At 44.2% G+C, this 18,047-nt stretch overlaps 1 protein-coding gene across 7 annotated transcripts in view; it reads left to right on the top strand.

The window, feature by feature from the left end:
* The window catches only part of LOC106746598, a 230,760-nt gene that overhangs the window by 112,658 nt on the left and 100,055 nt on the right, over positions 1-18,047 (top strand). For all 7 annotated transcript variants that reach the window (XM_014623364.1, XM_014623356.1, XM_014623373.1 and 4 more), the window contains one exon: positions 11,025-11,172. In XM_014623364.1, coding sequence (XP_014478850.1) covers positions 11,025-11,172 — 148 coding nt within the window. The remainder of the gene's footprint in view (positions 1-11,024; positions 11,173-18,047) is intronic.

Raw genomic sequence — 18,047 nt, forward strand, 5'->3', positions numbered from 1 at the left:
GGGGGGCAAAAGAGGAAAAGGGGAATTGGAGGGGGGAAAAAGAAAGGGGGGAGAAGGGGACGAACGGTGCTTGCGTCCGCTTGAAAAAAAATTGGATCTTAAGCGGCATACGCGTGAACGGAATCCCCGAGCGGATTATTCTACGCGCGAGAGGAGCTCGCGAGAGCATCCGTCCCTCAGTAGAAGAGGGGGGTGGCGGGGGGCGGAAGTGTTATTTTTTTCTTCCGTTTTTTTCCCTCTTTCTCTCTCTCTTTCTTTTATCTCTATACGTACACTCGTGCAGTGTGATCATCGCGAGATGATCGTGATTATCGATCGTCGAGCATCTCAGAAAGGAGACCGGAGGGGACGCGTCCCGCGTTTCCCTAAAGCGAATGAACGATCTGTGCTTTACTCGCACGGTGTTCGGCATCGCCGTTGCCGCGGGATACGCCGTGGAATTATCAAGCGGCTTCGGCGGTTCTTTATAAGCTTCTTAATTCGCGTCGTAAAGTTTACGACGCGCTCCCCGATCGTCGGGACGGCGGCCGACCGACCGACCGTCCGTGGAGAAGCGGCCGAGGAGCACCGTCGGTGCTCTCCGTAGGGTGAAAGAGGGGAGAATTGAATTTACGCTGCCTCCCTCGCAATTAACATTGCGTCGCGAGTTCGAGATTACATCGAAAGTCGAAACGAGACTCAGGGCAATCCTCCAAGGTCGTTCGGGGATAATTAGATTTCGCCGCGATCGTGAGTAACGGTGTAGTTTTGCGTACCACGCGGGGGTCGCGCGAGTATCACTCGAGAATCCCTGCGAGTATCCCCCCCCCCCTCACTCTCTCTCTCTCTCTCTCTCTCTCGTTCTCTCTGTTATTTTCTACGAAAAGTAGTGGTAAAGTAGCTACACCGGGGTTATAAAAGTAAATAGACGCGTATACACGAATGCCTCGCCATGGTGGACGCAGTGCACGGTAAAGCGAGCGAGTTCACGAAGAACGTGAGATCGCGGAAAAAAGAGCGCGTGGATATTTCGTTCGAGGAAAATTTAATACCCTTTGTCCCGTAACGACATACTCGGCGAGAGATGTCACTCTTTTCCTTTTCTTTTTTTTTTTCCGGACACAGAGGAAACGGTCGATCCTCATATACGGTGAGATTTACATTTTATTATGCTGTGTCCCGAATCTATCTATTATGTAATTTTAAATAGTAACACAGGAAACGGGAGAGAAGAGGGAGGAAGAGGGGGAGTGGGAACTTTTCAGGAACAAAAGCAGAAATGAGGGATTTCGCGCCAGCGTCGTGCGCTTTTGCGAGAATAACGTTGCTTTACGTATGCTTCAATCATTTTTTGATACGACAACTAGTTCCGAAGTTTTATGGCCGGAAGAAGATTTCGAATCACCGAACTCCGAGGGTGCGTTTCGACCCTGCGAACCGGGCGCGCGCGCGTGTGGGCTGAAATAAAATGAAATAAAAAAAAAAAAAGAAAACAAGCACACATATGTATACCACATTTTTCAATAGTCCACACATCGCAGATCTATAACGGTTTGAACAAAAAAAAAAGCCCGTTCCCCGGCTCGCTCTGGGGATGTTCTCTTGTGAATATAACGTCATAACGTTATGCGTTACGACTTTTTTATCGCGAAGCAGAGCGTTTTATAAAAAATCTTCCCTCCGTGCGTTTCACTTCGTTTCCCTTTTATTCCACATATTTTCCACATTAGTGTTGCCGGCTGCCATTTTGGCGTTTCGCAGCCGCGACTCTCTCAATTCGTCTCGTCAATTTACATCGTCTTTGTGTCGGGGCATTGTTGTTATTATTATTATTATTATTATTGTTATTATTATTATTATCATTACTCGCATTATATATGTATATTATGTGGTCCGTGAACGTTCCAGTGAATAAGTTGCGCCGCATTGTTTCTGATTCTAACAATGTAATCAATTATTGATTATGCAATATTGCATCACTTAGTACAATGTACGTGTACATTCGGTGTATAGCGTAATCAGTGCGCCATCGCTAATTAGTGCATTAAGTCAGTTTTAGAGAACCTATGATATGCGCGATAAAAAGAGCAAGAGAGAGAGAGAGAGAGAGAGAGAGATTCGATACGTAATTTTATACACTCTATAATTCAGAAAATATACAGTAGGTCGTGGTTATATCTGTAAGATTGATGTACGTTCCACTTTCGCGAACAAAAACCGTCCGGCCGGTCGGACAGAAGCGGGAAAATTGACAGATTTTACAATAGCAAAACGCTATCTAATCGGCAACGTCTAAAATTTTAACTGAACTCACCGATTTTGTAACGGTGACAGATCCGACGATTGAGCTTTCACGAACGACGGCGACGTATAAACATCGCGCGAGGAAAAGAAAATGAATATACTGCATATAGAATTTGGAAAGCGGAATTTAATATTCCATGGCGAAACCTGTCCATATAATATACAATTTTAATGTGCCGTTATAAAAAGACGGGCCGAAATTAGATCTCGACATTCTCGTGCGATGAATATGAATAACGCGTGAAATTAATAGTCTCTTCGACAAACACTTCTTGCGGTTTCTATAAGCGCCTCGCGGCCGATTAGATCGTGATCTCTTTTGAATTAACTCGATAGAAAGTAACGAAAGTAACGGGGCCGTTTTTAAATGAAATTTTCACCGACGGTAAGGCGATTCCATTAGATTTTATTTTTATCTTCGTTTGATTGAAAATTCGCGGAGAAACATTATCGAGACATTCGAGCGACGAGCCAGCGACGGTAATTTGCGGTGAAGACTGAACATGTTTATTTACATTGACTACGTCAAAGCTCAACTAATGTTTGGATAGCCAGAGATACGGTAAACAAATGCAGCTCGTGACGCATTTATTTTTTAGCTCGTGTCATCGGCTCGTTATTGGTCGTGTATCTAATTTGTTATGTGCAATTGATTATGCGTAAATTAACGAGACGCGGCAACATCTATCGATCACCGATGATGACGCATGACAGTCAACGTGTTAAACCCTTGCGCGTTGGAATTATTCATTAATACATATACACATTAATTTGTATTTAATTAGATGCATATCCGTAAAAAGTACGTATCCATTTAAATTTACCTCCGGGAGAATAAATTCTAATTCGTTTCCATCATAAAATCCTTCCTTTATCCTTCTTTTTTCATTACTACAGAATGATAAAATTTTATAAAGCGAAATTTATCGTTTCTCGAGATAACTTGTATGATTTATCAAATAAAATGCAAAGTCAAGTGAGGTTAGTGCAAACGAGATACTTGCGTCATCGGCTCGCTGCAACTCAGAGGGTTAACGAACACGAATTCTTTTTCAATACCGCGGCGCGCTTCGACTCATCTGCGAGCTGCGGACGTAGTAACAGAACGTCCGGGTAAACGATTTGGAGGAGAAGGAACGGTCGCGCGAAGTTACCCCCTGGCGTCCGACTGTCGCTAAGGTAACCTCGTTTAACAATATATCATATTTCTCACGCGCGCGCTCGCGCGTATACGCGTAGGTTAAGCCACGCGTAAACGCCGATTATTAACGTGTAAATTCACAATTGTAAATTACGGGCTATTAAATATGTAAACGTGTAATTATCAATTCCAGATTATGAATATGTAAATCCGCAATTACAAGTTACTGCTTGTTAAGAGACACTCGCAATGATCGTTCGCAAAACGGTTTAAATAAATTGTCGCGTCGCTGCGGGTGTCGCGACCCAGATACACAGAACGCCGTCGAGAAACCAACTCCCGTTCCGAATTAATAAAATATTCGGAATCGTCGTTGGAGCTCGTCGCGAAGTTTGCAGGACTGCTCAATCTTTTAAGTAAAAATAATCGGCGCATACCCTCCCCTCCCTTCCCCCCCTCTCTCTTTACTCTTCAATCTTCTCTGTTTTCTCCTCATTATTCCCCGTTCTCTCTTCCTCCTTCCGTCCCTTCACTCTCATCTTTTCTTTCCTCGCTCGTCTCTCCCCCTCTCTTCACTCTCAATTTACGCATTTTCACCGGTATAAATCTCGTTTCACACCGGCGATATTGCATCCCGCTGTTGATCGTCAAGATTTCACCGTTATTACTCAGTGCCTAAGCATCCCCCATTCTCCTACGTGGGCGATTGTTCGAGTGCCTTCGCGTTCGAGCCCTCCCCTTTTCCCACCCTCCGGGTGTTCTTGTGTCTCCTTCCTTCTCACTGTTCGGCTGCGGTTCACGTCCCGGGTAAACATTTGCACAACTTTCACCTCGCTTCACATTCGCCCGCGTCTTGCCACCACAGTAGTTCAAAGTAAACGCGCGTAATTGTTTGCCCGCACGCCCGCCCAAGAATTCCGAATCTTCCGCTCTCATCGATTCTCCTAATTAGCGCTAATTATACGAGCGCGTGTGTGCGGGAAGTTGCGAACGAGGCCGATTTTGTCCACGCGGGGCTCGGACTTTTCGTCGTGGTCGCGCGCGCGCGCTCAGAATTCGTGCGCAACCTCGCGGCAACGTGTCGATAAACGATGGTGAGTTGCAAGATCGATAGATGTTGCAAACGGGAAGAGGGTGCGGGGATGTAACGTTTAATTTCTCCTGATGCTATCTCTTCCGGTACGAGAGAAGAGTTATTATCAGTCATTTTCGACATAAGCTACGTTCGCGTTGCGTTGTATAATATTGCTACAGCCACGGTTTATCGATATGAAATGGCGTCAGGCCGTTAGCAACCACAAAACGCGATATAACACGGAATATATCGAGAATACGATACAACCTAACCATTCGACGACTATTTCGTTGGATTACACCAAGATATTATTTTCCCCTCGATTATTTGGGCATTCGACCGTTTATAAAGCCGATCGTCGACGAGCGGAATCACCGTGAACGATTTAAAATAGATCGCACACCGTGCCGAAAATTATTGATTAATCTTAGAATGGAGGTGATATTATATTATATAACATTAATATTAACGTTACAGAAATCGAATAATATATGTATATCATCCTCCCTCCCTAGAGTTAATTAAAATTGTCCAACCGAGATCCCGCAATGCAGATCTCTTTTCTCTTTCATTTAGTTCACGCCGGCATACACTGGGAGAAAAAAATATCTAAAAATGAAAATATTTATTCGTTGGATACTAATTACGGTGAAAAAGAAAACGTGTATTTTCTCGTCTGAAAAAATGTATCCCCTCAGTGTAGAAATATTAGTACATTTAAATACGTTGTTAACATCCACCGAATAAATGTCTCTCTTTTATTTTTAGACGTTTTTCCTCCGGTGCGGAAGAGCTTATGATAGATGTAACAATAGCCAGTGCTGGATGTAACAATAGATTTGTCCCAATTTCGCTGCGTTCATTATTCATCAACGCCGCCAATGTATTTCGTTTCGGACACGTAATGATCGGGTAGTTGGATGAAATGAAAATCGCATTAGCGGGATCGGAGCGGAGTGACACGGCCGTCCTGATCAATCGACAGACAAAGGTGCTCTCTGGCATTGTTCCGGCAACTTTCGCGAATTATTTGTTGCTTATATCTTATCGCCGAAGTTCGGCGGTCGATGCCGACACCGCTCTGAAGTCCTGCGCAGCACGCGGTATCTACAGATATGCAAAGAGCGGAGGACGCGGGAGGGGTTGAAATCGCCACTCGGAAATCCGCGGGAGAGAAAATTATATCGCGACGTCCGAAACTTCGGCGGTCCGAGGGATGAAATTATGCGACAGCTTTCGCGCAGCTTTTGTTTCGTTTCTTACATAAATTACGAATAATCCCTTTAACTCTTATTCTCTCTCTCTTTCTCTCTTTCCCTCCTCCTCCCAGAACTTACTGTTCGCGCGAAGCGCCGCGTAAGTTGATCATAATATATTAATGATAACCATATAATCAAGCCGCGCGCGAGAGAGAGATAATGACTATTCCGACTGTTATAAAACCGCACGGGCACGATGAAATGTAACGAGGTTAGACGAAAGAATGGCTTCGCCGACAGCGCGCCACGGAATAAACGCTGCACGTTTCTGCGCAACGTAAACGTGACCACATCTGCTTACTTATGTTTCGTCTTTTACGAAATTGTGTCCCCTCGTGCGATCACGTTTAACGTGTTTAAGAATGGCGCGGGGGGGGGGGGCAATTAACATTTCGAACAGTCGGCATACCTCAGGGTTAGCTCAGGCCGTAAATAACGGCCGATGTGGCAGCTGAATTCTAGTCCGACCCCAACTAGAACGTAATTAGAAATCCGCCGCGAGAATCATTGCCAAGTACCGGGCTGATTGGGATTAACGCGCGCTTCAAATTTAAACAATCCTCGTGAAATCAACATGAATTCGCAGGCACTCTTCGTTTTAATTGCGAGAAGCCGAACGGTGTTTCGCGCGGACTTACGTTTACCCCGCAATTAAATAGAAAATAGATTCTGGTTTGCCCCGCCCAATCTCTCTCTCTCTCTCTCTCCCTCTCTCTCTCTCTCTCTCTCTCTCTCTCTCTCTCTCTCGGCTGAGAGTCAAGCGGAATTTTCATGCGACGAGAGTTCGGTCGCTCGCGTGCGCACGATGATATTCCACGTTGAAAATTAAGAGGCGAAGGGGGGAAATATATTCGATCAGAAATTTCCTCACATATAATATATAAATATAAACGTGCGTTTATAACATATAACAATAATGATTCCTGTATCGGTCGCTAATGAGATTACGGAGTTTAAAAGTACTGAAAACGTTAAGATCGAGCGCAATATCGAATGCACAGCTGGTGTTTCTGCCTAAATGCATATTAATGAATAATGGCAATTAATAAATAAGTACACATATAAAATTGAATTTGAATAACAACGACGCGAAAATATATGTTAAATAAGTTACAATATATAGATAATTGCTTAATATTGAAATAACGAATAATAAAGGATAAACCTAAATCAGCTGTTCGGTATAATAATATGTCTTAACGCGGCAGAACGGAAGCTGTAGGAAGAATCAATTGGCCAAAACTCACGGAGGAGAGAATTACGTAACTGCGCAATACGTGAGAATTCAGCGCGATACTTATTTGTCTCGTGACGAGAAATTAACGAGAATTAACGGGTTAATAAACCTCGGTGGCGAGCATCGCATAATTCATCACCGTGGTATTCAGCACTTCGGTGAAAGAGATTGCGAAGATACTCTGGAATGCGTGTACGAGGAACATTGTACATAAAACAGCACTGGCGAGAGAGATAGAGAGAGAGAGAGAGAGAGAGTGAGAAAGATACACATAAACCGCTGATATATATTTTGAGTTAGCCAATTGCTGATACGCGGGCGACATGCGTTTATACTTTCTTGCCGTGAGACAAATCTCGAACAGAGTCTGAGACAGAAAAAGTTTTGCAGATGTTATACGTACGGTCGATTATTTATACAATATAATATAAACATATAATAAAAAAGGCTTCCCCACGGTTTTTCATAAGATACTTGCGGATTCCTTGGTCTTTCAACTGTGAGGATTTCGAGACAATGTCGGAGTCTCTCTCTCTCTGCATCTTTAAAGAAACCTTAACGTTGAGAGATGTTTAAAAAGGGGAAACCTGTACTTACTAAGAGAGTTTATCTCAGCGAGAGTATCCTCCTTCCACCGGGGCGTGTAATTTGATACTTCGAGGTGAATAATCGCACGAAATAATCCACGTGGTATGAATACGCGAATGGAATTCAGCCGTTTGGATCGCGTCTTATTCCGCGGGAGAAGAGGCCGCGTCGCGGCTCAGTTTCGCGTCGCAAAATTCGAAGCGAAACGACTATTCTTCGCCGATTAAATTCACTGACGCGTCGATTATTAATTTTGACGCGCGAGCCAATATTTATCTCCCCCCTACGCCCCCCCCCCAACCTCGTACGCCACTTTTCGCCGTATAACTGTCGATATTTATGGAGAACAACTCTTTAATACCCGGGCGCCGTCGCGGTGTCAATCGTCGATTCCGATACGGCCTCGAAAATCGATAGCCGTTTCTCGTTTATCGACACCGCGCGCGCGAGCACTTTGTGACGATCCTCTCCGATAAACTTTTTTCCCCCCACGCGGTAACAATCAAAGTTACAAATTGAATTCGCGTAACGAGCGACACCGCGAGGCGCACGTGCGCGTGAACGTGCCGCGGGGCCGTCTCGGCGGATCGTCGCGGGGAAAATCTTTCGGTGTCTTTTCCCTTGATTTCCGACACGTCGCGGATTGTTGTTTCCGTTATCAGCTGTTGCATCACGCCTCAGTGTTCTTCGAGTTCTCAATGCCACTTGTAACTTCTTTTTTCTTCCCTCACTCGGATCACTCGAGGGTATTATTATTCGTGAATAAAAAATGGAAACTTTCCACAATCGATATTTATGTAACGTTCAATTCTACTTAATGCTCTTTTTATTAACGAGAAAGCGACCTTCAGTTACGTAAGCGGGAAAAATGTCGGCGCAAGTAACGCCGACTCGGTAACCGTCTCTTCCACGGTTGATGGTAAAAGGTGATATTTATCGATTTCATCTATTTTATCTGTTGCATATATTTCTATTTCTCATCTTATTTTCCGCCTGTCCATTTTCCATCTGCGATAATATCTGTCATGTATACTAAAGAGTTTTCTCACGTGAAAGTAAAAATAAGGATAGGGAGCTCCACCCTATAAGTGACATACGCAAGTCGAGATAAAGATTAATGTTATAATATAAAATTAGAAATTCGACGATATCATTACGATATTCTCGAAAATCTCGTTGGAAATATTCTATAGAGTTGCCGTGTTATTTTACACCTCACCGTTCGCAATGCTATCGGCATTTCGCGACACGAGAAATTCTTCAAAGAGAGCAACTCGCGGGGTTAAAGATGCCGGATTTACACCTTGTTATTAATTGGACAGTTTTGCATAAACTGTACTCGATAACGCGGTTATCGATCTGTCTTATAAGCACGCTATGGGTATTACCTATTGAAGCGGGTTAAATTCGGCGCCGATATATTCGCATTAAGCGCAACCAACTTAAACGGTATGTGACGCAAATATCCGTATTAACAGCTCAAGAGGTTAAACCTGATATGTTTCCGTTGAATGCTGTATAATTGAGTGGTGTGGGTGATGCGTGTGTGTGTATTATTATTCACTTTGTTCGTAGTAATTCCACGGAAAATATGCCGGCGTAACATTTACAGGAGCAACTCCGCTTCCTTTGCGCGTGTGCATACTATATATATGTGTTAAAATAGCGCGCGCGTATCTCTCTTTACGTAACTCCCCGTCAAGTTTCAAATTGCTATTCCATTGAACCAAAGTCCGTTCGAGTAAAATTAGCCGGGAGAGACGCGCATAGCGTCTCACAGTTACCGAATTATTCAACCGATACTTAGCCCCTCTTGCGAAGAGAGACCTAAGTCCTTTGTTTCTCTCTCTCTTTTTTTCTCTCTATCTATCTATCTATCTATCTATCTCTATTTCTCGATCGGTCGTACTGGCTCGTAAACTATTGGCGCCCCGATATTCCGACTCGGCGAAAAACTGACTTCGTATCTGTCCGGGAAATCTGCCGGTGAAGTTGAAGTTGGGAGTCGCGAGACACGCGCCCCGCATATGTTCCGCGTTATACCACGTGTACCTTACAATCAAAAGTTCCCGTAGAAAGTAAATCTTTAGACTGGTATGTTTATTTACGGTAGCGCGAACCAAACTTCTTCTTCGGCTTCATCTTCCTCCTCCTTCGGCTTCGTTTCCGCCTTCTCCCACGTTTTCTCTCTTTCGCTTTCTTTCTTCTCGATTAGAAACAGAAAGGCGTGAAACGCTAACAAAATAAGATAATAATACCAGCGATGACGATGCGCGATATGAGGCAGACAGATGGCTCCTCTGGCATCAAAGGGACACTCGCGATCGCTAATTGGCGCGTCGTGGATTAATTAACGCCTCGCAATCCCATTGTGCAACAGTTCGTTTTCTACTTTCGCGAAATAACGCGTAAAACTAACGAGATCGTTAGCGGCGGCCTCGGCATTTTCGCGGAATTAATCGATCTCGCGCCGATTAATTGAATTAATCCGCCGACCCATCCCGCACATTTCTTTCTCTTTCTCTCTCCCTAACCTTTTTTGTATTTCCGACTTCTTGAATAAGTAAAAATTATATCGATGTAAAAATCGAGGTAGATCAATAATGCCGAATTGACGAGACGGTTCATGCGGAAAAGGGTTAATTACACGTTGAGAAAACCGGAAAAAATGAATACCGCACGCAGCCGCCTGAAAATTATGTGTCGAGAAAAACTTTCAAAAAATGCACTCGAAATCTTTTTCTTTCTTTAAAAAAAATATATACAGTTTAAAAGTATAATTAAATGAGGAGATCCTTCAATTGATGATCTTTCGATTCTTTGAAACAATGGAATTTATACTGCATTTTAATTTATTTAAAAAATTCCGGTTTTCTTGAGATTATTGCATTAAATCTTTCTGATATTTGTTGCGTAACTTTCTCCCTCTCTCTTTCTCTCTTCAATACTTTTCATCAAGATATTCCTCGGAGAATATCTCTAATTTTGTAAACGTTTTCTTTATTATTCTTGGCCGAGTGACACGTTTAACCCTTTGCACTCGAGGGCTCCGGAGCGGAGGCATTTAAAATTTATCTTCAAACTCGAGGGCTCCGCTATGGAGACAATGCAAATAACTTTCAGTTCATAACATAAGGACAAAGACAAATCGTAAAAGCTATTGTATAGGATATTCCGCTCTTGCTATTTGCATTTGAGTTTGAAGAGTTTGAAGACAAATTTTAAATGGCTCCGCTCCGGAGCCCTCGAGTGCAAAGGGTTAACAACGTAATGCAAGGCGCCTCATAATGTTCTCGAATAGTACTTTATATACCAACTCTTTCGAAGCGTGCGCGTTAAGTTTAAGGGATTGAATCGACTCAAAAATGCATCCCGATATTTTCCTCTCACGCTAATTATCTGATTGTTGTTTGAACGATTCTTTTTTTTGCTCTGTTACAGGCGATGAAGATGAGCAAAGTGGGTAATCAGACCAATTCGCAGGACCCACAGGCGGTGAACTCACGCGTCTTCGTCGGGAACCTGAACACGTTTCAGTGCAGCAAGACCGATGTCGAGCGAATGTTCCAGCGTTATGGCCGCCTTGCTGGTGAGCTTATTGTGTGAAATTTTTCATAATCCACAAAATAAACTAACGGAAGTCCGTTCAAAGAAAAGGCTCTAAAAATTGTACTCTCCATCTCCATCGCGAATCTTCGTTCCTCGAAAATACGTCATAAATTTGATACGTTAAAAAAATAACAAGTACGAAAGTGAGAACTTGAAAATTGCTTTATGAACGGTCGTCTAAGAAATAAATATAGTCTGAATGGTGAGTCGTTCACATTCGTTCAAAAAAAAACTCCCCTTCGGAAAAGTAAACACGCTTAAATAGAGACTGCTTAAACATTCGCGGTACACTGAAATGGCACCGAAATAGACCGAAATCGGTAAGTTAAAAATACGCAAGTAACATGATCTATTGATCCATTGCACATTTATAGGTTGGAATATTAGGAAATGAATCAAAGAACATTTATGGAACGCTCGTCTGAAATATTCAAATGCTTCGTCAGCGTGTCGACTATGAAAATGATTATGAAAGTATTTGACACAGTTTTTGAAGGGTTTCGGCAGACTAATAATAAGATCTCCGAGGTTAAACGTCGACGAACAGACATATGTTGAGATGCATAATGAGATTATGTCGAACATTCGGTAAGAGAACGAAGTTGGAAAGGCAAAATTTGCTCGTCAAAACGACGAGGGATAATTTAATCCGATACGTTTCGCACTGTAAAAACGAACGAACGGGATTTCGTCATTTTCGAATTTGTTCTCCGACTTTGCTTCGGGCGTTTCCGACAAATCGAATCGCGTGAGAAATCGGCGGTCCGAGAACAATCGATAATTCGCGATCGAATAACTTATTATCCGGCCCGGAAAAATTGCATCCAGGGAAGAATAGCGGCGGAAGAGGGGCAGCGCGCGGCCCGGGGAAAATAAGATCCCCGTAACGCAATTTGTGCCACGACGACTTGACCTTCGATAGCTCGAATTGGATATCCGTCGGTCTCCAGTTTCAGGAGGAGGAGCGCTACGATGACTGCGCCGCACTGTCCCCCCTCACCTTCCTTTGTAAGCCGTAACCTCGTTTATCCCGCAATCGCAGGATTTGTTATCCCGGAAAATCATTTTTCCCACGCACGGAAACTCACCTCTCCGGGAAACAAAATTACGACGGCGATCGGAGATAATAAATAGAAAAACGATGATAAGTGATAAGATAGCCGAAAATGACAGTGCGATCGAGATGGAGCGCGGAAGATCGGCGGTAATGCGGCAAATTGTTCTATTGAATTTATCGCGAATGATTCTCGCGAATCAACATACCGGTATATATCAATATATAATAATAATAATCATAGTTATTATTATTTCTCATTATTATATATATATATATATATAATGTTTATTGGAACCCATGAAAAAATTCACATATTACCAGAAATGAACACTTTTCTATTTCTTGAACACCTTCAATTCTATAAATTGAATTTCAATGTCGGACAGCCCATTTCGACGGCAAAACAAAAGGCAAATTTCCGACATCATTAAATTATATTATTCGAATTAAAACTGTGTGTGTTATTTTGCTATCTTATCTACCGTGTTATAGAATTAAAGGTTCAACGTAGAGCTAAAATTTCCATTCAGGACGCCTGTCCAATTTCGATGCTTGTTGCCTGCGAGGGGCGACCAAAAGGTGGGTGCAGCAGTGGAGCTTCCCACCTGTTTCTCTCATCAAGTGCAAGTTATTCTCTCGTCAGTTCAAGTTTGGAAGCGCCGGGCCTCCGATTAAGAGAAAACCCGTCGATCGCAACATCAGTTAGTCCGGCAGAAGTACTGACACTGAAATTCTGACGAACGCAGCATCCCGCCCGGGAGACTCCCAGAGGATTAGAAATGCCGTGGTATTAGCGTCGGGTGTCCTGCCGCCGGCAATATCGGTGTCGCGACGCCAGGCGTCGCCGGACGTCACACCGGGAGGTAGTTATCCTGTCCGGCGATCGCAATTCCGAATGTCGCGCGTCGAAATTACAAGGAGCTGCCGGCTGCCGATAAACAGCTTACTTTCTCAATAAAGGACTACGAAGACAATAAGGCCGCCGAGTTCGTTCTCGTTGGAATTAAGGCGCTCGACGGATTAGCGGGACGCCGATACGAAGGATAAGCCGTGCCCTGTCGTCCTCTTCCTCCTCGCGAACCGGGCGTGCTTCGCGCGCGATAACGAACAAATTACAAATTCTACCAATCGAATATCTTTTTGGCAAACAGCATTTAATGCGAGGATATATACCTGCCGGATCGCGCCGCTATCGGAGATACCCAGTCGCTCGGGGATCCTCGATGAGAGAAGAGGATATCGCGCGGCCGATTCCGTTAATTTTTCCGCGTGCGCGCCGTATTTTCGAACGCCGACCTGTAAAACCCGGGGATCGTCGAGTGCGCGCGCAACACGAAATCGAAAAGCTTTAAGTGCCGGCGCTTCCGCTGCAGCATTGTTTAAAGAAAGAACAGCATGAAACGCGCTTGTTTCAACATTTGAATGCGGATGTTTTTACGAGCCGCCGAGGATTGAAGTGTCTCGCCGGGCAGTCGGCGAGTCTGTCTCTCGTCGAGCGATGTCGCGAATTGTTCGTCGGTTAGGCTGGATTTGCGACAGGTGTAGTAAGCCTTCCAGCCTTTTCGTTCCGAGCACTAAATTGCAACGGAATTTTTAGCAAAATATGTCCGCTGCGTTACCAGACGTCGCGATTCCCAAGATTTGAAATAGTTGTATCGTTGAGTGCCGGATTTTCAGTGGCGATATTAAAGAGCCTCCATATAAGTTTAATGTTTATTAGAAACAATAGTTTCTTATAGCTTTATTTAATTATATAAATAATCAATGTTAATTTTGGGCGAAACAAAGGAAAATATATATTACAAACACAATATTACAAATTCGGGGATATTATTATTTATTTTTTAATGCTTCATTTATACGCCAGCTGAGCTAATAGAGATGCATAGCTAATAGAAAGTAATATGTAAATATTTCAATTTGCGTACACATGCGCATATATTCGAGTATTACCACAAATTGCAAATTTCCTATGGCTATGTTTCCAATAGTGGCCAATAGTGGCCAATAATTCCGACATGTTTATATAGTGTCTTTATATTAGTCCTTAATATCATATTATATTGTCATTAGAATCCTAAATGTGGTTTAGAAAGAATGACAAATAGAAGTTAAAAATAGGACATTAACTTCAAGAAATACGTGTAAAAAGTGTCATCTGTAGTTGCGAATGTCTCCAACTTCCAAATGATCAGTCTGTTTATAATTACGCCAATAATTAGGTCATATTTAAATCTACATATAGTGGAAGTTTCAACGAACTCTGAAAAAATTCATTTTATGCTACGACCATCTTAAGCGTTGCTACGACTTTTGGCAGCGCGTCTTATGTGAGAAATCGCGTTACGTTTTATTGCTCAGAGAGAAAGGCTAAAGGCTTACTACACCTGTATTGTAAATCCGGACTTAATCTCGTGTGTATCAGGTCGGCGGGTTCGGTTTTCGATTTTCGAAGCGGAAGACGTCACGTGCCTGCGAAATACGCGGCAGCGAACGTTCGATATTGTTCGGCGGCCGGAACGTGAGCGACGGAACGTGGAGAAACGAGAGGGCGATTGTTTGATTGATAAATAATTTGCTGCCATTGAATACGATGAAGTCCGATTTGATTGAGGAATTTGATCGCCGAACTGCCTTCGACTAACCCGAGCCGGTGAATTCACGGAGAAGGACAGCGCTCGAGGGCCCGAAGAAGTCGCGAGTGAAACGCGAGAGCCCGATCGATCGATCTCCCGTTTCGTCGTGGGAAACTCGATTTCCAGTTGTCCGAAGGATCTAAACGGAACGAATGGCGATATTTCCGGGACACTCTGTATGCGAGACTGTGTATCGGAAGAAATCGTCGCCGGGATGATTTAAATCTGCACTGTCGAATGCCCAGATAACAACAACACTAGAGATAGAGATAGAGAGAGAGAGAGAGGGTTCCTCTCTCCACCGACAAGTTTTCCAATATAAAGTCGATATTTGTTCTACACAAATGCCGGAAACATTGGAAAAATTCGCTGCAACGCGGCCCTCAACGCGACGCTGCCGTTATCGCTCGTCACTTTGCAAAAAGAGAGAGAGAGAGAGAGGGACAGGGAAAGAGGGAAAGAGAGAGAGAGAGAGAGAGAAAGAACAAAACTTAGTTACGGAACATACAAATAATTGTTAATAAAGAATGCGGGCTTGTGTATTAGTCGCGGAGAACTCTATCGAATCGAGCTTCGATTTCCATTTTTCGATTTCGGCGTTTGGCTCAATCTTGTTGCGCGATTGAATTTATTCGTGCGCGCGCTTGGACTCGAAAGAAACTCGAGAGAAACAGAGAGAGAGAGAGAGAGAGTGAACGCGAGCCCCTCCGCGTGAATCTCGAGACGCTGTTATCAAACGGAATAATTGCGTAAATCAAGGAATCCGCGGTCGTGAGAGGAAAATAACTTCGAGCGAGAGAAACAGAAACAGACACAACAGAGAGAGAGAGAGAGAAAGATACGACCGAATCGGGCGTCGTATCAACCATCCGCACGTATACTTCTCGCACTTACCGGTTGCGCATTTTCGCTATCGCGGTTTTTACGGCTAGAATAAATTCCGCCGCGGAACGATCTCCCGAGCGCCGATATCGAACTCCCGCACACCCGGGTCATGCACAAATGCACACATAACACCCTTCGTCCCCCCCCCCCCNCCCCCCAATTCGTCCCTCCCACGTCCCTACTACGTCCCCTCGGACCCCCTTACGTATGACAAGCGCGCAGACAGCGATTTAAATTCCGGAATAAACGTTACGGCGAGACGACGACGGGAGTTACGTTACGAGGATCGAAGATCGATACGATCGACACGGGGATCTCCTTTCGACCGGGCACGCCACTCCGCTGCAAAATGATAGCAAAGGGGGCGCGCCGGGATTAAGCTTTGAGATATGGGGATGATGTAGTGCTTTATGTATCGGAGAGTCGAGTTCCGAAGCGCTAAATGTTTCGAGAGATCGACGGGATCGCCACGCGACACGTTGATAAATTCGCTCTCGCCGTCGGCCGACGGAAAAATTGATAAAGATACGTGATACGAAATCAATGGAAAGGAACGGACGGGGCGGGGGTGGAAGGGGAGGAAGGAATCGAAGTAGAAATCTTTGGATCGAGAGATTAGCTAAGAGGGGAGGGGGGATGTCGAGACCGGCAAGGTTCGCCGATATTTCGAGGCTCCCTTCCGACCGGTGTGTTTCAGCGATCCGTTTTTCGGCCATATTTATTTTGCGGCGCGGTTGCACGCTGTTGTTTTTCAGGTTTCTCGGCACAGCCTAGGTATATTTAATTCGAGGTGTATTTTCGACGGAGATTTTTCACGGATACAGGTCAAAGGTAGCGCGGGGTCCCGTGATTTTATAAGCGTACGTGGGAAAAAATATCAGGAGAAATCACATCAATGGATATTAGCCGGTCGTCAGGATTAAATTTACATCGCCGACGGTCGCGGATAATACTTGATATAACCGGACGACGGTTTATTTTCTGGATATCTGCGGGAAATCGGGCATATCGACGGAGCTACTTCGAGGTACGCCGTTTCGGTAGCGAGTGGGATAAAGTTGAGTCTCGAATGAAGCCGGCCGATTGATAATGCGTTAATGAAAAAGCAACGTGAACCAATGTAGCGGCGAAGAAGGATCCGCGATACACGATGTCGAGTGACAAAAAGTCGGCGCGCGTATTCTTTTTCACCGCGGATTCTACGAGCAGTCCGGCCCCGCGGTCGCTTTTAGCCGGGCAAGAAATCCGAGAGACACTGCGACAGCAGCACGAAAATCGACGTCCGGCGAGTCAAATTCCCGCCGGACGGCTGATGTAGACATTTTTCATAAACACGGGACAGCTGCAAATTGAGCGCGAGAATCTGTTACCGAATTCCGAGTTATTGAGCAGACACATTTTCATCGTTGTAATATGCTACGGAAAGAGAGAAAAGGCAATGGAAAATTCACCTTGACGCTGAAAGAAGGTATCGCGGAAGAAAGAAGGAGATTCACGTGGCGCTTCGATTCAATTTCAGTTGTATGGGGAGTCGATTTTTGGCTGTGAGAGGCAATTCTTATCTCCGTGTGAAAACCAAAAAAATTCTCACTCGTGATGAGTACTAATAACATATTTACTTATACATATTTACACTGAAAAAATGTCCATTTCAAATGAAAAACAAACGTGTTTTTGAAACCGTAGCTCTTCATGGAAAAGACCATCGTTCGGTTTAAATAAGAGAGAGATTCACGAGTAAATATGTTATCTGCGTTGAATAAATATTTTTTTATCCGTTAGATATACTTCCGCCCGGTGTAGGCATTTTGCACTTGGCATTTGGGAAAAAGAAGGAAGGAAGAGACGGAAAGGGAAAGATTTACGAACGCACCGTCGAACGATCTAATTTCGTCGCTCTGTTACATTAGTCGATTTTAGGTGGAAATTCAATTGCTTTTAAAATTCCTTTACTCCCGGCAGCCGGGGATGCGGGGGGAGGGGGGAGGGGGAGGTCTATTGAAGAATGAGTCGATAACAACGGCAACGGTGAAAACTATGAACATCTCGTTCGAGCGTTACAGCCGAGCTTCGGCAGTGAAGCGGATTCGCGCGTGTACCGCGTATTTGCATTCCGAAACGCGCACACATGCCTGCGCGCGCGCGTATGCATGTGTGTCCATATGTGTGTGTGCGTGTGTGCGCGCGCGCATGCATGTGCGTGCGGAAGGGGTGAATGCCGGCGTTGCGCGTGTAGGAGTCAGATTTACATATTTGTTTCGGCATAATGAATTCCAT

Source organism: Dinoponera quadriceps, unplaced genomic scaffold, assembly GCF_001313825.1.
Source record: "Dinoponera quadriceps isolate SergipeBrazil2010 unplaced genomic scaffold, ASM131382v1 scaffold192, whole genome shotgun sequence".
Taxonomy (NCBI): domain Eukaryota; kingdom Metazoa; phylum Arthropoda; class Insecta; order Hymenoptera; family Formicidae; genus Dinoponera; species Dinoponera quadriceps.